Source organism: Hippoglossus stenolepis, chromosome 8 (genome assembly GCF_022539355.2).
Source record: "Hippoglossus stenolepis isolate QCI-W04-F060 chromosome 8, HSTE1.2, whole genome shotgun sequence".
In the NCBI taxonomy this organism is placed as follows: Eukaryota; Metazoa; Chordata; class Actinopteri; order Pleuronectiformes; family Pleuronectidae; genus Hippoglossus; species Hippoglossus stenolepis.
The window spans coordinates 18198051-18220983 of NC_061490.1; the positions used below are offsets into that span (position 1 = coordinate 18198051).

The following is a 22933-nucleotide window of genomic DNA, read 5'->3' on the forward strand; positions in this document are numbered from 1 at the left end:
CTACTGTTTATGTGACTCCAATAGTTGGGGGTAACAAACTATCATAACTCAACTATAAATCTAAGATACATGTACTTTACTTGAAATTTTACTGGATCATTTTAAGAATATTTCATTTTGATACTTTGATACTTTTTATCAAAAGTATTTACTAGTTACTTTCCAGTTGTTAGATACAAGGCATAACATACTACATGAAGCAGATTAGATTTAACAAAACAACACTAAAAATGTTGTTAAGACAAACTCCAACAGCGTCAAACGTAAAATACTGCTTATTAGTGCATCTTTAAAATAATCCAGTATTACAGTACACAGTCAGTAGTGAAAGTATAGTTTATTAAGTAGAATCTAGCCCCTGTATAATCAAAAATACTCCATTACAAGCTAAAGTAAAACATTTTAGCGGTAATATAGTAACAAATGACAAACATGATACAACTTGAAGTGTCATTGTAATAATGCCAGTGATAAAGATGAAGCGGTGAGCCAGATTGAAACAAAATGTGCATATAATTAAACTATTATATATCAATATTATTAATATTAATGAATTAGAAAAGAAGATGAAAAACTAACCTATGAATTCATTTTGGTCTAAGTGCAATTTTATTTTATTTTATTTTATTAATTTATATAATTTAATTTAATATAATTTTATTAATTTAATATAATTTTATTTAATATAATTTTATTAATTAATTAATTTTATTGTATTTTAAGTGAAAGTATTTGATATGATTTGGTGAATCTGTTCATACAAATCTATAACAAATCATAGACAGTACATTAAACAAAAGCTTTTTTTACGTAAAGCCTGTGAGGTCGGTCACCGTCCCCCAGCTGACGTGCTCTTACGTAAACCCCGTTGGAGAATCCTGAAAACCTCCGCAGCCTTACGCTCGGAGGATCGGTGGTGGTGGAGGGTTTTGTGGGTCATGGAGGAGGAAGGTAAATAAAGGAGACGCGCTGGTACTGGTGCTGCACTCGCACGTTTTCCCGGGAGCTTCGACACACTGGCTGCGGCAGCTTCTGGCCCGACACGGTCGTTGAAATCAGCCGGAGAGGAGGGACGGTCCATCGGCTCCAGCAGCAGCAGCTGTCGGCGGTGAGGTGAGCACCGTGCTACCCGTCTGTTCATGCCTCTGTGGCCGCACACTGCACTGGCCCTGCTGGAGCTAGCCACCGTTAGCCACTGCTAGCTGCTGTAGCTGCAGATACAAGACAAACTGCTCGTTGATAATTAGCATATCTCTGTTTTTAACTGGCTTTTTAATCAGCAACACGTCGGCGGGTAGAGAGAAATAACGTTGACTAAGCTAATGTTGCAGTTTATGAGTGGAGCTACAGTTAGCATCAGGCAAACAGAGCTGTGGTGTCCACTGGCAGTTCAACAGTGAACTGGTCCCACACTGTTTGACTTCAAACCAGTCTGTCCGCACCAGGAGGATGACGACGAGTCTTTGCATGCAAGTCTACAGGAACCGTGTTTCAAAATACAATGTGTGTGAGTGTGCAGGACACAAACACAACCTTCCTGCACTGATGTCTGAGTCATGTAAGAAGTCTGTGACACTGTCTGTATTAATAACTTTGTTTAATCCTCTTTTGATTTGACCCTAATCATCACCCAGCAGCTGTTTGGGAATAAAACATCTTTAAATCTATTAGAGTCCACCTGTAGACTAGAGTGTCCTTTTCTCATGTTCAGCTAAACCCTGCTATGTAGAGTAGACAGGGAGTTAAATTTCTATTCCTGACAGCTCGTTATGAAAAGTGTACCCATTGTGGATCCCTCCGGGGGTGTTAGAGAAGTTGAGTAGGCCAGCACATATAACAGATTTGTCATCTGTTCATCTCTGGGACTGGATATGGGCCAGTGCGTCGAGCAGGATGGTTTTCTCATGGACAAAATATTTCCCGGGGTTTGAATTTAGGCACTAAATCTTTGTCTGAAGGACATTTTCCTGTTTTTACTGCTTTGCTGTCTGAGGATTAGGTGAGTGAGTGATCATCAGATAAAGAGGGAACAAATGGGACCTAATGTCAAAGTTGAGGCTGTGATACGAAGGCTTTGTATTATTATTATGTTATTATCTTTAATTTTAGCCCTGATATGACACCAGAATGTCTGGTTACTTGTTTAGTACCTTATCTGGATGTATAAGCCTTGATTTAATTTAACAAAGTAAAAGTGGAGAAGAACTTTACAGAAATTTGAAAAATATTTGATCAAAGTAAAAGTAAACAATTTCTTTTAATATCACTAGAGTTTCTGATCTTCAGTCATAAGTACATATTTCATTCAGTCCCAAAGAAGTATTTAGTTTCAGCACTCTGACCTATGTGGCACTAATTATAGTCTGTTATTTTGGTTATAACAATATCATAATCTAGCTTTAAATCTTGTCTTTTTCTAACTGTATGAACTGTAAAATCAAGAGGTAAAATCTGCTAAACTCGCTGCACTAGCCGGGGGAAATATGCAGTGAATGTCTGTGCCTGCCGAACCGTCATATCCACATTATTTATGGTTCATCCTAAGCCAGGAAATGACATGGAAAACAGCAGATGGAGGCATGGAGCTTGAATTTTTTCACTGTGCTGTGCGTGTGTACGGACGCCCCTTGAGGTTTCAACTTCCCTGACCTGTCAGTCCCTACAGGGATCAGACAAAACTAAGGGATGCATGTGCTGTGCTTCAGTGCGACTGGGAAGTGTCTAAAAATACGATTCCATTAACTTTCTCGAATTCAGATTGAACCATGTGCAATTGTCCAAAACAAACCCCCCAAAAAACGAGTAATGCATCGATTCAACCTCTTTTCAGTTCTCAGGTGGTCTGATTGGGTTTGCCTCATCCTTGTGTTGCCATGGCGATGCGGGAGCTGGTGGAGGCAGAATGTGGGGGAGCCAATCCCCTCATGAAGCTGACCAGTCACATGACCAAGGAAGGGGGGGCATGGCGGCACCGCTCAACACCTACAGTGAGTGATTTGTAGATACAAGTTGGGAGATTAGTTTGCGTAAAAAATAAGTTCATACAAAACATGAATAATTCAGCCAAGTCGTGACGCTTGATACTGATATTTTATTGTTTTCTCAGATTCCCCCCACTCCTATTGAAATTTCCACCGAAGAAGAGGTTAGTGCTCATGTTCCTCTCTGTATGCAGGATACTGGTTGATCTCCAAAAACTATAATCTTTTTTTATTAGCTGTAGTAATTTTTATCATTTTTATTTTTGTCGCAGCTGGTGAATGAGTTCCTTCAGGCCCCCCCACGGGCGCCACACACATTTGACATGGGTCAACTGCTTGAGGAAATGCAGCAGATTGACCAGCAGAGCTACAGACAAGCACCACAGAGAGGTATACCACCTTATTAATATTATTAATATTATTATAGTTGTCATTGTGTTTACCAGTTTCAGGTATTTCAAACAGTTTTTAGTGTTTAATACACTGTATCCGTTGATGTCACAGCTCCAGATGTGGCAGCGTTGGCCCTCTCCGGTGACTGGGCGTCCGAGTTCGTCTCGAGTTCTGACCCCGCCGCCACACCGGGACTCATCGCTCTCGGCGATGCAGCAGACGCTGATTGGACGAGGGAGTTTATCGCTGAGGCTGCAGGTAGACCTGCGCTTTCTTTCACTCTGGAAACACGCTGTGTTCTTCAAGTTTCTGGAGTCGTCATCAGTCTGTCATTTATCATGAACTTTAGCTGACATCAAAGCAAAACTGCTTTGTAAAAAGCCAGTTATTTTTGCAGAGTTTGTCCTTTTCACAACGTGTCTCCTGCTGTCTGCATTTTTTTCTTTCTTTGTATTTTCTTTAAATCCAGATCCTGGACGCTGGGCGGAGGAGTATCTGGAGCAGTCAGAGGAGAAGTTGTGGCTCGGAGACCTTGGAGACAAGGAAAACGAATGGTTAGAAAAGCGGCTGGGGAAATGGATTGAGAGTGTTGAAAGTATGCAGAAGAAAAATGGCGACTTCAGGGACACTGCAATAAATGTGGAGCATAGGCAAGACATCTGCGTAAAAGAGAACAAGAGCATTGGTAGAAAAAAGATGGTAGATTTGAAAACATGTCTACAACTTGATAATGTTCTTGTCTGTACGGCTCAAGAATTTGAATCTTTTCTCCTAACCTTGTCTGATGATGTGGAACTTATCCAACTGTGAGTGGTGTCAAAAGGCAATGAAGCAGACCGTGAGAGCTGGTGTAGATTATACTGCCAAGATGTCTAATCATCGACATGCACTGACCTCAAGAACTGACTTTTACAACAATGCAAAGCACATTCTTCAGCTTGAATTGACTTGTTCCACACTATATATATATATATATATATATATATATATATACATATACATAGAATAAACCAATGTGCCGTTTCTTCTCATCATTTCATAACGGTGTGTTTTTAACTTTACAGGACAAAAGAGTATGAACCAGGGGAGGAGCTGAGGGAGACGGCCAATGAACTTGTCTCAAAGGTCGATGACCCTAAGTTACAAAACACAGAGGTGAGCAGTGTGTTTGCTTCCGTCTGACATTGTCATTGGATCCTGTTAATACCATGTGTCATTTGTTGTTTTGTATCTATCACCATATCCTCTCTCTTTTTCTTCAACACCTTCTTAGTGTATAGTTTCTTGGGAGCACAGTACATTGCTAATGTTTATCCCTTTAAGGTTTTTCCAGGTTATTGTCTTTGTGTGGAAAGAAACTTATTGTCTTGGAAAGAAACTCGCAGTATATTATTATAAACCTGACCATTTAGCAATGGTAATAGTAAATGCCTTTTTTTTCCTTTTTTTCCGATGTTGTGTAGTTCCTGCGATTCGTTAGGCAGATTGGCGAGGGCAGTGTCACAGTGGAGAACAAAACAGACAGACAGCTCACAGATAAAGCTCAGGCCCAGGAGGCTCAGAACTGGGCCTCCAACCTCAACCAGGTACGAGTCTCTGCCCTCTGAGGAGAGGGGATGGTTGCAACAGGGAATACACCGGGGGAAGCACTTCAGCTCACTTTTACACAGTATAGGCTCTGACTCATGACTCATCAGCCCAGTATCTGATGCAGAGTAACATTTTCCAGAAATGTAACCAAAAACAGCCACTACACAGCCTGTAATATGAAGCTCAGGGCTGAGCAGCAGTGCAGATGGAATCTGTTTGGCAACGAGAGGACTCCTATGACTGTCTGCCTCTCTTCTTATGCATTACGTTTTTAACGCATGCAGTCAAACTCCAAATTAAGTGATTTACATCTTGTTTTCTATGACTTTGCCATTACAATCAGTAATTACAACAACTACATTTATCCAAAAGACACAATTCTGTGGAGGCCCCTTTCCACCAAGAAAAGAAAACAATAGATCAAAAGTTAGATATGATCAAATGCAAATACTCTGTAAGAAATAAAAGTCTAAATTATTAAGTCCAAAAATCAGACTCTCTATTTAATTGTGACTTAGTGTCCAATAATTAATTCAACATTTTTATCAGTGTAATCATTTTTAATATCATACTTTTAAATCTTTTGACAATTTACTCAATATGTCAAATTTTTTGCACTAATTTTATTTTCATCTTGCCTAACTTTCATCTAGTGTTTTTTTTTTTCTGCTGGCAGAAAATGGCTTCCATATTTTACTGTGCATGTGCTGCAACATGGCTCCATTGTACTCCGTTGCCCTCTAACTTTGACATATACTTTTCCCATTTTTTTTACCTGCCTTCGAACTCTTGGCTTACCATTCCCTCAATTAACAACCGCCATTCATTTACTCCTCCTACTACTTAAAATAACTTCTACTCCGCCCGACCCCCTTCCAAAAAACTCCTCCTCACCAACTGCTCCCTCCTCCTCAAAACATCGCCCCATTCCCTGCCGCCCACCCCGCCTCCTCGCCTTCCGCCATAGTTCCTGACGAAGACAGGGGGAGGGAGTCTTCCCCTGGAAACCCCAGCGTGGAATGAGAAGATTTCTAAAGCTAAACAGGCAGAGCAGTGGGCCGAGGTCGTCAGGCAGGTAGGACCTCTGGGGTCTCAGCAGTGATAGGTGTTAAGATTTTTAGCTGCAGTTATATGAAATGCTATATGCTAGTTGTTTTCTACATAGCAGAAAAAGGATACACTCAGCATTAAATTCCTTTTTCTGTCGAGTGCATTTTCTATCTGATTTAAAAACATTTAATTTGGACGAAATCCAAGGAAGGAGTAGGAGAAAACTAGCTTCTTCTGTGCTGTGCTGTTTCTTCGTTTGCTCTTTTCCTCTTCTCCATTCACTTCCCTCTATATTTTTCCTGTTTTGCTGTAACCATCCTCATTTCAAATAACAGTTTGCGTAGCCAGTGCATGCAGACTTCAGTCAACCCCTGTCGATGCTCCTCATTGCTATTCAGGTGTCAGAGGAGTCGGCCGAAGCCTGGGTTGATGAGTTCGCCACGGCAGGACCAGATTTCCAACAGGCCAAAGCTGCAGTGGAGGTGAGACGAGAATTCCTGAAAACACACACCCTGAAACCAAAGCTTAAGCTGCTGTGTGTTAATTGGGAGCAGTGAGAAGGGAGAGGTTACAGCTCGATGTGTCCTGGGAGGTTGGGGTTTGAAATGGAAACTATCAGGATCAAGGTGCCTTTGATAAAGTCACTTAATCCCATTAGAGAAAAACAAACAAACCACCGTCTCTCTCTTTGGACTTAGTTCTGAAACAGCATCAGTGCACAGTCATTTCTCACTTGGAGAAGTAGAGGTCAAACGGGTCTATCATACAGGATGGAGTGTGATACGAGGAGTGAAGTAATGATGTGTATCTCTGTCATTTTGTCAGAGTGATGTGGATTTCTGGGAGAAGCTGCAGCAGGAGTGGGAGGAGATGGCGAAGAGGGACGCAGAGAGCCATCCCTGGCTGTCTGACTTCGATCAGCTACTCAGCACTTCTTATGACAAGGTAGCCATCTGTTTAGAGAGTTATTGTGTTTGAGGATTACAGCGGTTTTGCTCGTACATCTCTCCTTGATGTCTGTGTATAATACATTACTGCTGTTTACGTACGTGACTCTGCAGGCTGCTTCAACACTACACACAGAAATAGACTCTGTGTTATTCTTGTGTTTATCGCAGGGTTATCAGTTTGAAGAGGACAACCCCTACTTATCTCACCCGGACCCTTTGTCAGAGGGAGTGACGAGGATGGAGGCGGGCGACATCCCTGGTGCCGTACGCTTCTTTGAAAGTGCCGTACAGTCAGAACCTGGCAACCAGCTGGTGAGACTCTTAAAAACTAATTTGCATTTTCCAGTGTTTTTAATTCTTCAATCACTCACGAAAACAGCCCAATAAATCTCTTTGCTTGTAAGTTACTTGGATTTTTGCCACTGACTGAAAGCAATTGTAATGATGCTCTGTTGTGGCTGCATCTGTTTTCTCTTAATTGCAGGCTTGGCAATATCTGGGAACCTGTCAGGCTGAGAACGAGCAGGAATTTGCTGCAATCAGCGCACTCCGCAGGTCAGAAATCAGAATTGCAAAATGAGTGTAGTGGTGCAAGTTCATTCACTGGCTTCAGTAGCAATTGGAAAGGCATTATGTGTATTATAAATAATTATATAGTGACAACTTTTTTTTCCTGTTTGGACATTTTTTGAAAATTATGACTGATATGCAGTAAGACATGCAGTGAGCGATGATCAAGGTATAGACTGGATCTAGTCCTATGATTAACTTAAAGTCATATTATTTTTATCCTGAATTTATTTATTAATTATTCTATTCGTTATTGTTTTTCCATAATCACGTTTCCTCCATTAGATGTATAGAGCTGAAGAACGACAACCTGATTGCTCTAATGGCGTTGGCTGTCAGTTTCACGAACGAGTCGCTGCACAGGCAGGCCTGTGAGACTCTTCGGGATTGGCTTAAGCACAATCCAAACTACCGCTCTGTCTGGGACCAGAACGAGCTCGAACGCCAAAAGGAAGGTGCCAGAGATAGGGAGAAGGAGAGGGAGAGGTTCGGGTCACTGCTGCCAGAGTGAGTATGATTTCAGCTTTAACACACAAGATAGAGATGATTCCCATATATTTGTAGTAATGTTTACTAACCTGATCTTTCTGACTCTTTTTTTCTTGCTTTTGCACAGATCTTTGTTTTCAGACGTCCAGTCCCTTTTCCTGCTTGCAGCCAACTCTGACCCGGCCCAGGTGGACCCCCAGCTGCAGTGTGGTCTTGGAGTTCTCTTCAACCTCAGCGGAGAGTATGACAAGGCGGTGGACTGTTTCAGCGCCGCTCTGTGTGTCACACCACAGGTTAGGGTAGAAGCCACTGTCGAGGTCTTAACGTCTGTCTTCACCCTGTTTTTTTTTTATGACCTCTCCTTCTTCTCCTCTGTCTCCATCAGGACTATCTGCTGTGGAACAAGTTGGGTGCCACGCTGGCTAATGGAAGCCGCTCAGAGGAGGCAGTGGCCGCCTACAGGAGAGCTCTGGAGCTGCAGCCAGGCTTCATCCGTAGTCGCTACAACTTGGGGATTAGTTGTGTCAATTTAGGAGTACACAGGTGAAGAGGCAATTTTTAAATACTAAAAAAGAAACCCCATACCTGGGGTTTACATCCATCACAGATGATCAGACATGACTCAGACCACATTCAGAGCTGGACTGGGACTCGTGGCCGCATATTGATTTTTTTCTTTTACCATTTCAAATGAGTAAAATCTTATTTATTGTAGAGCTGTGATTCACTCAGCCCCTCTGTGCCCAGCTCTCTCACACACACTGAAAACAACGGACCCATCTGGGAACAAGCAACATAATTGTTTTTTTGCAAACAGAAATGTCATATATATTGAGTGGAGAAGTGAGATCTAATCACAAGTGGCCTCTTGGGACACATGCAGAGATATATTTTTATGCTAGGTGGGGTTTGACATGCAAACATGGACGATGTTAATACCAAGTATGAACAGAGCCATAGAAAGCTAATTTGTCCGGGTTTAGCTTTGAAGAGTTTTTGCTATAATAGGACTAAATTCAATCAGGCTGGTTACACAGATGTTTCTTATCACATTGTTCAAAAGACCATAAAAACAAAGCTTAAATCTGTGTGTGGTGTTGACTCCTCCTTGTGTTCAGTCTGTTCCCAGCCTGCCTATGACCAAGGTGGTCTTAACTTGATTTATAACAGAATAGTGAAGCTAAAGAAAACGATAATCTATTTGAAATCTTCTCGTCACTCTGCCCTGCTTCTTTTCTTTTCTATCCTCAGAGAGGCAGTGGAGCACTTCCTCGAAGCTCTGTCTCTACAGCGCCAGGCGGCTAGCGATGGGGCGAGAGCTGCCCGGGGCCCTGGAGGAGTTGCAGCAGCCACCATGATGTCTGACAACATCTGGTCGACCTTGCGCATGGCTCTCAGCATGATGGGCGAGAGCTCTCTGTACACCGCCGCCGATCGCCGGGACTTGGACACATTGTTGGCTCACTTCTGCCAGAGAGAGGTGGAGGGTGGGACTGAATGAAAACCAGCCGGGGGAGCGCTTATTGAGTGTGAATGTGTTTTGCTGGGAGGAAAATGTTTGGGTGACTGAATGAAGCAGAGAGGAATCCGAGTGGTAACAGTTCGAGGGAAATGGAGACACTGTGAATTATCCACCATCCCAGAGACATCATCTTGTGCTTGTGTATGTTTAAGTGACTTGTATCAAACATTGCAGTCTGAACCTGAACAGAGAACCAGTCAGCAGTACTACAGACGTGTCACTGTATTTTTAAATGTTCGGGATTTTCTTCATTGCCTTGATCTGGAGAACTGGGTTTGATCTGACATTTGTTCTTAGTGAAGAAAGTAAATGAAGAAGAATGAGTGACTTCCCTCTGTACTCAGTAACCAGCTGTATGGACAGTTAGTTATGTTTTTCATGACCTCTCATATTCTTTAACAACAGCAGATTGTAGATTGAACCGTTAGTCTCTACGGTTATGTAAATTAAAGGTACAGTATTTCAGTGACATTGAAAAGAGCACTGCTTTTATCAAAAGTGCTCTCAAGAGAACGATGCCGATAACAAACAGTAGTCAGAAGTGCTATAATGGCTTGTTTCTTTATTTACCTCTATCTTATTTAATTTTTTAGTAATCATTTATCAGCCAGGACAATGAACTGACAACCAGCAGGACTGTTACTGTAATGATAACGGTGTGTGTATGTGTGTGTACAGTATGTTTGTGTGTTCGGGCTTGGGTGGGTGATATTAATCCTGCATTGGATGATAAGAACATATAATTGTAATATCGTTGAGGATGATTTCTTGCTCTTTTTCATATCGCTCTTGTAAAACAATTTGCTTCATTGTAAGATAATGCTATATGCCATATTGTGTATTGTAAAATAATTGTTGCACTATAATTGTTTTCAGGCTACTTCTATCCTGACTGCAATGTTTAATATAATATTCAGCAATAAAGCTTTGATTCCAAACAAGTTGTTTCTGCAGTAATCGGTATTGGACAAACTGTCTGGGTGTCACAGGAAGGTGTGGCAAGCAGAAAAAGAGAACTGTTTAATAAATGTCCGATTCAAGCAGTAGATAACAGAAGGGTTTCAAAGTTAGGACTGCTTTCACTTTGAATGGAAAATTTACAGTGTAAGAGTGAATATTATGTAAGAGAAGAAAAAGTGTTTACAGATTTGAATAGTGGAGTTTTAACCTGGACAATAAATCGAAAGAAGCTAATCTTTTCAGGTAGTGTGTCATATTTAACATGGAGCCTGGAGTTCCAAGCCCGGTTCAATTTGAATAAACAAATTTAGACTTTAGGTTTTAAATTTCCCATTATTGAAGCTCCAGAGAACATTATTTAAACTGAAGTAATCACGAATGGATCAGAGTAAATTGTGAAGATGAAACTGAGATTGAAATGAAATAAATTGAATAAAATAACAATTTACAATTTAAAGAATATTTTATATCCATTTTAAATGTAACTTGTTCATTCATCCTGCAAAGGAAAATAATTGATTGAAAATCAGAATAATCTTTTGACAATTGTTGGTACTTTTTTTACTTCAATGTATTATTTGTATTCAACTTAAAATATTTTTGGAAATGTATCTAATTTCTGATGTTAACTCTAAATAGAATTGTTCCGACGGCAATTGAATTCAATTTCAATTCAAATTTATTTGTATAGCTCCAAATCATTTAAAACATTATCTGAAGGCACTTTACATAGAAGTAAATAACTGCTTTCATGTAAATATCTGTTAATATGACAAATTGCATTGTTTTAAATGGATTGATTTAAATGGACAAACTGCATCTTTCGTGTTCCACAGTATTTAAAGCAGAAATCTATGATTAGTTCTTGAGCCTTGTTTCCCCTGAGTTCTGTGTTGCAGCATCACGTGTCTCTGGGAGACGCCTGTTCCAATATAACGTTCGACTTTTCTCCAGATGAGAAAAACAAAGCTCTCGATTATTCCAACTTTCAAATGTGTTATCAACACAACGCCACGCCCCGTTTCTGGAACGCCTTCCTCTGAGAAACCAATCAGCGGCGAGGAAGCGGAGAGGAGGCGCGAGCTGATTGGTTCGTTCAAAAATAACATGCACGAAACCCGCCATTTAAATGTCTACGATTCAAACCTCAGACTTGTGATTCAAACTCGTGTGTTTTAACTCGCTGTGTTTCTGCTGTGGAGTCAGAGAAGAGTCTTTGAGCCGCACTACACTTCCTCCTTCTCGTCTGAGGTGAGTAAAGAAACACGTGATTCACGTAAAGAGAAATAGTCTCAGTTATCACGGGTTAACACTTTCTACCGAGTTAAACCTTTACCTGTTTAAGAACGGGATTAGGAAACGAGCTAACTGACCTTGGCTGTGCTAGCTTGTTGTTAGCTTTCTGTACGTTTCTGTGACCTCATCGTTACATGGTATTTGTTAAAACTACAAAGTTGTGTTGTCGTGAGTTCATGTTGTGTGTGTTGATCTTGTGCGATCTGTAGTTTAGGTACAAAAAAAAGCCACAAAACTAACTTCCCCTTGTTTAACGTCCTGTTGTATGAAACCCTTTCTGTACACATATGAGTGTAAAGCAGCCACGAGGGCAAGTTTTTCCACTGTATATAAATGTGTTACTCGTGTATTTAGACATTTTCAACAAATCCTGCTTGTTAGGACTGGAAAATAAAACTATATCAATTACTATCAGTGTCATTTTCATCAAGAGCAATTTAAGTCCAATATATAAATCGATGTATTGCTTATGCATTGTTCTGACACAGTGAGGAGCTATAACACCGAATTATTCAACCTCAGACAAATGTTTTGCTGTCAATCGTTTAAAAAAAAGTAATTTAAAAGAAATAATGAGACATTTATTTTGATCATTTTCAATATTGACTGATAATGAAAATGTTTATCTTTTTATAATATGTGTGTTGAATCTGATGTGATGCTGTTCAGTGGAGTAAAGATTCTCTTCTGTTTACCCGTGAGCCAGTTAACCTTCGATAAGCATCATGGGATCCAGTGAGAGCAAGATGCTCGTGTCTGCACCGGTAAAACCAGAGTCGGCGATCAAAAACCATCGCCTCGGTGACCTGACGGATCCACGCTCTCCAGGCATCGACCGTACTCCTATTCAGGTAGGTGGCCTTGTAGATTTCCTCCCAGACGTCATCGTTCTGTGAGCTGTGGGAAGCATTTTTTTAAACGGATCATAACAAATGTTTTTTCCCAGGTTGGTGGGCCTGTGACCAAACCTTCTGCTGCGGGGAAAAGTGAGTGTCCCCTGGCGTTCACCGATCCCCGCTCCCCTTCTGTTGGTGTCAACCGCACCCCCGTCAGAGATATCATGAGAGGTATGTATTAAGTACCCGCAGATTAAGTTTTCTCACCTTTTAAAAGCAACATGCGATGTGACGTTCTCCCACTTGTCCCCACAGCGAAAGTCGGGTCCTTTGCTCGCCGCCTGGGCCTGCTTCTCCACAATGAGGCTGAAGGCAGAGTCTCTGAAGACCCTCAGAAACGCTTCAGTAAAGTCGAGGAGGAGATCTTCAAGCCAGAGGAGCTGGCTTCCACCCAGCCCCTCCTGACTCCTCAGTCATCCGAAACCTTAAGCTCCCTGGCTGAGCATGCCGACCTCCTTGCCACCCCTGTGTCACGCCCCCCCCAGAGCGCAGGTGACTCCAGCCCCTTCGTTGTTCTCAACGAGGCCCAGGTGGAGGTGGAGACAGACACAGAAATCACCCTGGAGGAGGCGGAAGAGGCGAGGGAGACTCCTCTTCACAAGCGACTGAGCATGAGCCTGATCACCTACCACGAGGGAGCAACCTCATCACAGATCTTTGCTGACGTGCACCAAGACTGTGCTTCTCCTCTTCCTAGTGTAGAAGTGGAGCCTCTCAGTGAAGGCGTTGATCACGCTTATGCCCTTCCTTGCATCACAGTTGAGCCAGAGTCCAGTGTTGAGCCTTCACCAACCACCGCTAAAGCTGATTCACCAGTGCAGACATCCCCTGCACAGCCAGAGGAAGCAGAGAAACCATCACCCTCTGAAGAAACTGAAGAGCTTGTTGAAGCGTGTTCTTTACCTCCTGCATCTGTTTCATCAGAGCCACCACCAGTCACCCCCAGCCCAAAGCAACAGCAGCTCTGCAGTGGCATCCGCTGCCCCACCTTTGACCCAAAGAGTCCCAGTCAGGTGGTGTTCAAACCGCAGTGGTTGGGAAAAGGCTTCGGTGCCTCAGGGCTGAGAGTCCGAGCGGTGAAGGCCGGCAAGAGAGGCTCCTCTCCTCTCGCCGTCCGTGTGGCCGTCAAGAACGCAACCAAGGAAAATAAGGGACCGACTGGAAAACTGAAGCAGAAAGGTGCGTAGAAAGCTTGTGTCTTCATGTTTGTGCATGTATATATATTAAGATATTGTTGACTGACATTTTGTAATTTTCCTCCAGGTACTGAAGGCCGCTCCCCGCTGCAGATCCTCAAGGAGAGCAACTCGCCCAGAGACCGTTCTCAGGTATTGTACTCAAGCAAGCACTTGTTGCTATTGATCCATATTCCCTCAAACTAAATTTGCATCGATCCTTCGTTATTTAATCGTTCAAAAGTGCATCTGAACACAAAGTAAATCAATCCCTGTGCTAACTTTCCAGATGAAGCTGAAGGTTTCCACCCCAGATAAGCAGAGACATGGACCGATGGACCGCAGAGTGCTGGCAGTGGCTCTGGATAAGGAGAACAGATGATTCAATGCAGCCATGTACAGATTCCTGCTACTTTTATATCTCTTAAAACATGCTTTTATGTGTACATTTTTCTTAAGCGGATTTCTGTCGTTTTGTGTAATTATTTTTAACTGCTATTTTATGCAGTTTTCTGCCCTGTTTGTTCTTTTTGTAAATATAAATAAAATTATTTGCATTCATACTTCAGCTTTTAATCTTTCTTTTTCAAGGTTTATTTCCCCCCTATTGTCCTTTTCTTGTTCTTTTTCTTAAGTAATTAATTAATAAAATTTCCCCTGTGGCAAAAATGTTAAATTTCTAGTTATTTCTGCACAAACACAATAAATATTTGTTCATTTATAACATTGACATTTCTCATTTCATTGCCAGGTGCTATCTGAGTCTCAGCTCCAGGCTTTGGAACAATGGTTTATTTGTCTCTTTGGAGTTAAAAATTACAATGAAGCTGCATAAGTCGGTCTGTAAATAAAACCAGGAACCTGTTTTATTTTTATCAAACAATATTACTTCAATATACTGAAGGTTTTTAAGTTTCTTTTTAAATGGTGTTTCAGCAGCATGATGCCATATTATTTAATGGCTCAATCCAAATCCAGTGGGATTTTAAAATGATCATGTAAAACACAATGTTAGAACTGCAGTCAGCGTGTAAAAGAAGTTAACACCATATACTTGTATAATGTAGAATCCCAGGTTTATTAGACAGTCTTTCAAAAAGGTCATATTGCTTTTACTCAACAGTGTAAAGAGAGGTCCAAATCCAAGTCACAGCGTGCAGATCATTTTTCTGTATTTACACAAACGTTCTTTCAAGATTATCCGTTCTCATGCAGAGGAAATGTCAAGCTCATATATACAGATTCAGATGTATTGCTCACACAACCACACAAAAGCATTTATCCTCCAGGGGGAAAAAAAACAACACTCATATAAAGAGTCCTGTCCTGAGACAAATGGGTCATCTCGCTATTTATTTTTTTTTTGTTAGTGCTTAATGAACCATGAAATCATTTTTATTATCCCATCTGTCAGTTCAACAGTTTAGACAAAGCACTTTCAGGCCTAACCCGCTGGTTAGAGACCACACATCCTGGTGAATATTGTCCATCAATCACATACAAAACAACTCAAACACTAATGTAGACATCTGCAAACTAGAATTCATTTAAAATTAGAAAGTGTAAAGAATTTAAACATAAGCGTGGAGGGAATCTACCAAAACTAAGAACAAACAACAGTCTGAAACAAAACAAAATGCTCATATTCTTCATATGACTTAACTTAGGCTCTGAAACAGCATATTAGCAGAGCGGGTGTAAAACTACACAGGCTGTAACTTGACATGTATTCAGTTCTATCTCATCCAGTGTGCTACCATTTCCATTTGGCAACTGACCTCAGCAGGTGATGATTGAATTGCTGCAGTAAATGTGCATGTGTTATTAATTTTAACCACAATAGAATTCACTAATGAGAGGAATGGTCTTTTCAGAAACCCCACACCCAATATCCCACCGCGAAATTCACCCTTATCGTGAGAAAAAAGGTGAGAGCGCAATGTGACAGAGAGAGAGAGACTTTTTTTCGTTTTTTTTTCACATTACAACCCCTCTCCAACATCAGATAGGACTTGGCACAATTAAAATACCCTCTTCTCATCTCGGGGCGCCACATCCCTCCCTCAAACTCCAATTTCTTTTTTTATCTTCGCCAATTTCTCCCCCGGCAGATGTCTAACTGCTCTCTCTCTGCTCACTGGTGAGGAACGGCCTCAGTTCCATATCTTGAGGAAGCTGTCCCAGGACCCCGTGCAACACGCCATTCCATCAGTGGACACTCCGATGCAGCTCACTCTGTTGTCGTGACCGGCCAGCACTCCTGGGCCACCACACGGAAGAGAAAACATGTAAGAATCACTTGAGATGAAATCAGAACTTCCCCTTTTTTCCCTCCCAGATCATATGCTTCCTGTTGGTAATTTAACTCTATATTTCCCATTTGAACTCACCGACTCTCTCAGCTTTCAGCGCGTCCCAGATGTTGACGTTGAAGTCGTCATAGCCAGCCAGTATCAGGCGTCCGGACAGGGAGGGGGCCAGGGAGGTCACCCCACACATGATGCTGGAGTCCTGGTAGGTGATGAGCTCCTGGTCTGCTCGCAGGTCGTACAACTTGCAGGTGGCGTCATCAGACCCGGTTATTACTGCGTTACCGTTTGGGAAGAACTGTGAAAGAAAAGAGAAGGGATCAGAAAGCCGGTCTCCTTTGAGAAAATCACCTTTCAGGAAACGGAGCTGGGAATCTTCTTCATTCTCACCCCAATTGCGTTGATGTCACTCTCATGGCCCCCAAAGGTCTGCCTGCATGCGTCCTCCCTGATGTCCCAGAGCTTGGCCGTGAAGTCGCACGCCCCTGAGATGAAAAACTTGAAGTCTGGGGACACAGCCAGGGACATGCAGTCTCCCTGGTGTCCTGCAAAGACCGTCTTTTGGGTTCCTGTCTCAATGTCCCATAGTACGCTGTGAGGAGACAAAAGCGCCACGCATTTCAATTTTAACATCAGAAATTAAGATTGCAACATTCTTTTTAGTTCAATTACTCGTACGATATTCTTACCAAGTGCAGTCGCCAGAGCTGGTGATGATCTCGCTGTCACTAATGAAACGACAGCAGGACAGGTAACCTGGGCAACCAAAGAAATGCATTATGATAAACTACAAATGAAAGGGAGAAGAAATAATATCAAACGCAACAAGGACCCGACGGCAGTGTGATCTCAAGAGATTTAATTTCCAAGCTGTGATGTCCGAACCTGTGTGCGCCGCCAGCTCACGCATGACCTTGACGTTCCCGTCCTTGCCCTTGAGATTGTAGATGGAGCACATGTTGTCCAGACCACCACAAGCCACAAGGTTTCCCGAGGGTGCATAGGCGCACGTCATCACCCACGATGACTTGAGGGGGATGGCGCTCACCTGAGGACACACAGAGGGCTGTTTAACTCTTTCCCATCAAAACACCAAAATGAACTCAAACCCGTTTATCTGGATGGAAGCTACAAACATTTAAAGTCCCTGGAAACTTATTCATTATTCTTAAATTTTTAAATACACTCTAAATATGTGCCAACATTAGAAATCTTTTTTCGTATATGACCTTTGAGATCTCTGTTTTTCGATTGTTATTGTCTGCACCTCTCTCACTGGTTTGTGGTTTGATGTCACCTGCTTCTCTGAACCAATCAGGATTCAGCAACACGCAAATCAGAATCTGATGTTTGTGGTATGTTGTTATTGTCCCTGTCGATTTACTCTTAAATTACTTCAGCAAAATTCTAAAGAAGCAGATCGGCTGAGGTTTTAAATGCTTAATAAACACAAATTACCGGTTAAGTTATAAATATGTAATGTTTTGGAGAAATGCTTTGGATTTGAAATGTTCATGTCTCTATGAGATTAGCTTTCATATGTATTTTGATGCATTTGAGGGTAAAAACATTCTGCAGGGTTTTTTCCACAGTTATGTTTGACTCAGTTGGAGCTGAGAAAACATTCATGGCTTCATATCATGTTTATCTGCCTGTTTCCACCAGTAACTATGACACGTGTCTCTTTTGCTCTTTCTTACCTTGTTGGTCGTGATGCTGTCCCACACTATGAGTTTTCCATCTTGCGAGGCGCTGACACACAGCCTGCAGGGGGTCACATTAACAGAGGGTGAGAGAGAAGCAAACATTGAAGGTGTCAGCTGGGAAATTAACATAAGGTGTACACCGTGTTCCTGCTAGTTCGTCCATTTTAAAGCAATATGTGTATGTAACAAATCTACCTTAGATTTCTCTTCACTCTAATTTTGTTCAAATTAAATATGAGACCATCTGAGCTTGGCTATAAAATAAAACAGCAGGTGTTCTGTCAACTTATGCACAACATGTTGTGTATTTACTTGGTGTCAGTGCCCCAGTGCATGGCGTAGATCTTGGCAAGGTGACCCCTTAGTGTTTTCCTGGTCTTCAACTGGACACGGCCCACCACGGTGATCCCAGCCACCGCCTCCTGCAGCGAGGTGTCCTGCCCGGCCTTACGAACCGCCTGGGGTGCAGACGCAAACAGAAGGGGATCGGGTCACCTCCAGTATTGATCCACAATGCAGTTATAGCAGGATAATGGCAGTATTTGTTTTAAGATAACTTCAGGCCATGGTGAGAAACAGAAGTCACTGGATATCATGGACGATCATGTTGTTTTCTTGGTTTATTACAAACAGACAGGATGAGCCTACTCACAGTGATCTGGTCTTTGAGACTGTCCGCCTCCTTTCGCAATTGCTCCATTTCACCCATGGCGATGGTCGTTAGGTTCGGTCGCTAATGGAGACAGGGAGAGATGTCAGGGAAGCAGATAAACCTGAAAGGAAGCAGAAGAAGAGGGGTAGAAAAAAAAAACAGACATCAGTTCACAAGAAATTATTCAAGAAAATAGTTGTGATCATACCTTTATCCTCCAGTAGCAGCTGTGCCTGCACTAATGCTTCATGCTGGAGTTTGACCTGCACCTACCTGAACGATTCCAAGTAAGCGCTGCTTTGCAAGTCAAACTGGCCCTTGTCTACTTTGCAAACTTAATAAACACGCAGGAGCACACAGAAACCCACAAAACACGCCTACACACACACGCACGCACACAAATACACGGGGAGAGTATGAATATTCGAGCATGACATTAACAGTGAAAGTATTTGTTCTTCAGATGAAGTTGTGAGCACACATCCTCACCCTGAATGTACACACAAACCAGTATGTCCTGTAATACGCAGCTCACGACACTGATGGGGGGGGGGGAGTCTGTGCCACTTAACACTTCAGTGCACTCGCCGACTTATGTTGATGGCTATTGAATTTGGTAATGTCATGATTAAATGAGTGGAGCAATCACCTAATGGACAAACTCATACAGTGTGACAAATGTAATCGAGGCCTGAGATGAAAGGCCGAGTCAGGATCTGCTTTTACAGGAGCACAGAAATGACACTGAGTTCACGGTGAGGCAGCACAATATAACCAACCTCAACAGAAATAAAACCACCCTCCTCCTCCTCCTCTTCCTCCTGAACACATGCAGAAACGACTCCTCTTTTCTTGTGACGCACTAAACCGTCACGCTGACGTTTCCTCTGTCTTACCTTGAGTACTGATCTGAAGAGGGGATACTGGTGTTGATCTTAGCGTTTGCGTCCCTGCAGCAATCTCTCTCTCTCTCTCTTTCACTATTTGAATGAGTGTGCCTGTCAAAACACATGGCCGAGTGGATTTGCGTCTAATTTGTTTGAAGTGAAAAGGAGAGGAAGGGAGTGAAGGTGGGAGTGACTCGGGAAAAGAAAGAGATTTGCTTTAATCGTTCCACACTGTGTTGAATGGAAGATGGCATAAAAACATGTTGAAATGAAGTTGGACTTTTATTGCGGTGTGATACAAAACATCTACTGTGTGAGTGTCCTGTCTGAAACTGATGATGACTGCATCGTCTCTGAAGTTGGGAACAAGGGATTGTTGTAGGCCTTTGTTCCAGATGGGAAATTGCTTCAATAATGAGGGTTGTAATGAATGCTTGAGTGTTTTAGTCGTGCTATTACCCTTTTGCCATTCTGTCCCTGGGAACCTGCCATTGTTCCATGTGATTAAATGACTGCTGGGGGTTGCTGGATGGTGAAGTGCATTAACACAGCCAGAGAAAAGTGGAGGGAGGGAGGGAGGGAGGAGGGAGGAGGGAGGGAGGGTAAGGGGCGAGGCAGGAGAGTGAGTTTTAAATCCTACTGGCTGAGATTTTAAGGGAAGCCTTTTGAATCAAATCTGCTCTCATCCGATTACTGACTGCTCTTTGCATCTGGATAAGAGATGGAGGAGAGGATGGCGGGGGGCAGATAGCAGGATGAGAATGAGGGAGGGGGCATATGGAGGAGGCGGAGAGAGTTGTGAGGACGGGAGCGGGCGAGAGGCGGGGAGTGTTTTCAGTGCCGCCGGGCCTACGAACTTGAGTTTGACCATTGACACCGATACTGTGCAGTTTGAGAGCTCAGGCCCGACCAGTCAAACCACGTCTGTGAATCCAGGTCATGGTCGTGAGTTGTACATCGGCCACTGGGCAACACAAACAAGTCCAGTTGCCTTTGTAAACTTTTAAATATGTCTGTCGTTTGTTTGATTAAAAAGAACATAGAGTTCAACCCTCTAGTGTTGTAGCTGTTTATATTTGCAATATTTGCAATGATAAACATTGGGTTGTTCAATTGTTGGAGAACATGATGGTATAAACATATTTGTCTACCAACAGACGTTGTTTGCTCTTTGGTAGCTTAGAGTGAAGTATCTCTGGGTGTAGAAGACTGTTGTAGTCAATGATGCTTTCTAGTAATTTTGGATTTACATGACTTTTGCCTCAAATGTGATAAAGTACCTTGTTTTTCAGGCTTTTTATTTAATGTAGTAGCACAATTTAACATATTAGTCTGGTTATTTACATCCAGTTTTCAAAAGCTTTACGATATCACACAATCAGTATAATAACATCGAATCACATAATAATATGTAAGAATTATCACATGTAATAGAAGATTTTATCTATATAACTCAACCTATATGACCGAATCCTTTTCTCTGTGCTTAATACACTTCTGATTCAGATAAAAGATTTTGCCTCATAGCTTCTACATTTCACCTCCATATATCCTTCATCCACGAAAACAATTTACCACAGTGTTTTATTATGCAGATTATGTCTGACAGTATTAGGAAGAGGAATTTGTTTTTTTTTTACTCAGATTATCAGTCTACACGACAAAACCAGCATTGTATGTTGATCCCATGTAAATCCCTCTGCTGTGTCTGCCACAAAAAAACACACAAGTTCATAAAGTGCGGGTCAACGTTATTTTGAACGGCTTCCGCTGTAAGATCACAAGTCTATGACGTTATTGAATTTTTAAAGATCCTCAACTTTTTGGAACATTTTTGGATCGTTACATTTGAAGATATATGATCGTGACAGTCAAAAAAACACCTTAAAGCTGAAGGATTTCGCCAAATTGTTGAGGATGCGATTGATAAATATGTTTTCAGATTCAAGCTCAATTTTGATCTGATCCAACATCTTAGCAGCATGAGGGACCTGCACCCACACACAAACACACACACACACACACACAAACACAACTACCAAGAACAGAGTGTGTACACAGCAGAATCCAGTCGCACCATCCACTCACCAATGAGGAGCCTCCTCTCAAGGTGCGGCGGTGGATCTTCAGTCACTCTTCCTCCAGCGGGCTCCCTCTGCTCGTTGTCATAAGTTCACCACACTTTCTACCGCTTCGTTCACCTTTGGCGTCGCACACAGCGGGATATTCCTCCGTCACTCACTCTCTCCACTGCTCCTATGAGGAACAGATGAGGATTGGAGGGATGAAGGGAGATCAGTGATGAGGGGATAAACCCTGGGATGGACAGAAAGATGGGTGGGAGGGGGTTAGTGGAGTGGGGTGGGGGGGTGAAAGATACAGAAAGGGAGAGGAGACGGAGGGGGGAAACCAAACAAGGTGCAGAGCACGGTTATAGGGTCACGAGACACGCGGGGCCTGGGTGAATCCGAATCAGAAACCAAGAGATGGAAACCATGGAGGGGAGGGGAAGGATGATAAATAGAGGAGTTGGGAACATGGCTTTTTATGGTGCTGAGGTGGTGTTTCTAAGATCTGGGACTGGCAGAGGGGTTTGTGTTGGGTAAACCCGGGGTTAAGTTAATATTAGAACATTTAGGGGCAGAGAGGGAAATCAGATAGGGCACGATGATAATAAAAGAAATGGCTGCAGGATGGAGGAGAGGTGTCTTTCTGGTTAATTCGTGCTAAGTGCTACTAACTTCTTTTTCACCAGTCTCTGACCTCTTTGTTTTGAGTGTCATTTTTAACCATTTAACCAAATGCCACACACGACGGCCAGGAGTTCTGCTCCGGTGGGACCTGAGTACAAAACAAACCCCTGAACTCAGACCTCCCTCTGTTTGATTTTTGCCCCTTGCCCATTTGAAAGCGTGGAACATACTGCTGTTGCACATCATCAAACACAGTAAATCACCTGTATTAGTTATAAAACAGCTCAGCTTGTGCTCACTGTCATGAGATAGCAAACCCACATGGTCTCAGCCCCTGGAATCAGCTGAAGTGGCTGTGAGCAAGACGGATATCTCAGTGTTGGAAGTGTCCTTCCTCTAAAGACCTTTGCAATGCTCCGGTGACAGTGAGCGCAGTGAGTCAGCAGCTATGTTTACTTTTTGCATAATGTGTACTGTGTCTAGAATACATAGCATGTTTGCTTTGAAGAAAACATGATGTAACAAGTAATATGTCCACCAGAGGTACAGAAGAATATCAGTAAGATTTTTTCCCTATTGCTGCCATCTGCTTTTCAAGTGGACACAGATGCTGGAAGTTGGAAATAAGTGATAACCAAGTGTCCGGGGATGTTTGTGGTTTAGATGAAACCATGCCCACTTCTGTATTGGTTTGGGTTAAGGTTTCGGTCGCTGTAGGTTTTCGTCATAACCAAGTTGGCGTCTTTTAATTTAAACTGGGTTGGAAAAGCAATCGACGTACCCCAGGATGCTGCTCTAGCTGATCGTGACCTTT

The 22933-nt window shown here is 42.4% G+C and overlaps 3 protein-coding genes across 10 annotated transcripts; 2 read left to right on the forward strand and 1 right to left on the reverse strand.

Moving 5' to 3' along the window:
- Window positions 1-882: 882 nt before the first annotated feature.
- On the forward strand, window positions 883-10483 carry pex5 (peroxisomal biogenesis factor 5). 4 transcript variants are annotated; one of them, XM_035162632.2, is made up of 17 exons: window positions 883-1113; window positions 2831-2987; window positions 3107-3145; window positions 3254-3371; window positions 3486-3632; window positions 3844-3928; window positions 4439-4529; window positions 4838-4960; window positions 5932-6039; window positions 6413-6496; window positions 6840-6959; window positions 7133-7276; window positions 7449-7519; window positions 7820-8041; window positions 8151-8316; window positions 8409-8566; window positions 9275-10483. In XM_035162632.2, the coding sequence occupies exons 2-17, from the start codon at window positions 2874-2876 to the stop codon at window positions 9522-9524; spliced, it is 2040 nt and encodes a 679-aa protein (XP_035018523.1). In that variant the 5' UTR covers window positions 883-1113; window positions 2831-2873; the 3' UTR covers window positions 9525-10483. The 4 variants fall into 4 exon arrangements, with proteins under 4 accessions (XP_035018523.1, XP_035018526.1, XP_035018525.1 ...); XM_035162633.2 differs by lacking the exon at window positions 883-1113 and adding an exon at window positions 1656-1999; XM_035162634.2 differs by lacking the exon at window positions 5932-6039 and having other exon boundaries at window positions 884-1113.
- A 1138-nt stretch (window positions 10484-11621) lies between these two features.
- On the forward strand, window positions 11622-14435 carry cdca3 (cell division cycle associated 3). The gene is made up of 6 exons (XM_035162698.1): window positions 11622-11756; window positions 12508-12652; window positions 12748-12868; window positions 12953-13876; window positions 13961-14025; window positions 14162-14435. Exons 2-6 carry the CDS (start codon window positions 12527-12529, stop codon window positions 14252-14254), a joined length of 1329 nt encoding a protein of 442 aa, XP_035018589.1. The 5' UTR covers window positions 11622-11756; window positions 12508-12526; the 3' UTR covers window positions 14255-14435.
- A 496-nt stretch (window positions 14436-14931) lies between these two features.
- On the reverse strand, window positions 14932-21733 carry gnb3a (guanine nucleotide binding protein (G protein), beta polypeptide 3a). Of its 5 annotated transcripts, none has more exons than XM_035162731.2 (9): window positions 21515-21733; window positions 18540-18620; window positions 18200-18345; window positions 17882-17945; window positions 17067-17229; window positions 16871-16937; window positions 16572-16773; window positions 16263-16479; window positions 14932-16132 (listed from the first exon to the last, which is right to left on the reverse strand). In XM_035162731.2, exons 2-9 carry the CDS (start codon window positions 18594-18596, stop codon window positions 16026-16028), a joined length of 1023 nt encoding a protein of 340 aa, XP_035018622.1. In that variant the 5' UTR covers window positions 18597-18620; window positions 21515-21733; the 3' UTR covers window positions 14932-16025. The 5 variants fall into 5 exon arrangements, with proteins under 5 accessions (XP_035018622.1, XP_035018617.1, XP_035018620.1 ...); XM_035162726.2 differs by having other exon boundaries at window positions 18540-18660; window positions 21515-21731; XM_035162729.2 differs by lacking the exon at window positions 21515-21733 and adding an exon at window positions 18748-18871.
- Between the last annotated feature and the right edge of the window lie 1200 nt (window positions 21734-22933).

Coding starts and splice junctions, on each gene's coding strand:
- pex5 (XM_035162632.2), top strand. CDS start 2,874: ATGGCGATGCGGGAGCTGGTGGAGGCAGAATGTGGGGGAGCCAATCCC. Junction 3,929..4,438: donor GGAGACAAGGAAAACGAATG/GTTAGAAAAGCG, acceptor TTAACTTTACAG/GACAAAAGAGTATGAACCAG. Junction 6,040..6,412: donor GGGCCGAGGTCGTCAGGCAG/GTAGGACCTCTG, acceptor ATTGCTATTCAG/GTGTCAGAGGAGTCGGCCGA.
- cdca3 (XM_035162698.1), top strand. CDS start 12,527: ATGGGATCCAGTGAGAGCAAGATGCTCGTGTCTGCACCGGTAAAACCA. Junction 12,653..12,747: donor TCGACCGTACTCCTATTCAG/GTAGGTGGCCTT, acceptor GTTTTTTCCCAG/GTTGGTGGGCCTGTGACCAA. Junction 13,877..13,960: donor TGGAAAACTGAAGCAGAAAG/GTGCGTAGAAAG, acceptor ATTTTCCTCCAG/GTACTGAAGGCCGCTCCCCG.
- gnb3a (XM_035162731.2), bottom strand. CDS start 18,596: ATGGGTGAAATGGAGCAATTGCGAAAGGAGGCGGACAGTCTCAAAGAC. Junction 17,946..18,199: donor CACTGGGGCACTGACACCAA/GTAAATACACAA, acceptor GACCCCCTGCAG/GCTGTGTGTCAGCGCCTCGC. Junction 16,133..16,262: donor GCTGAAAGCTGAGAGAGTCG/GTGAGTTCAAAT, acceptor GTGGTGGCCCAG/GAGTGCTGGCCGGTCACGAC.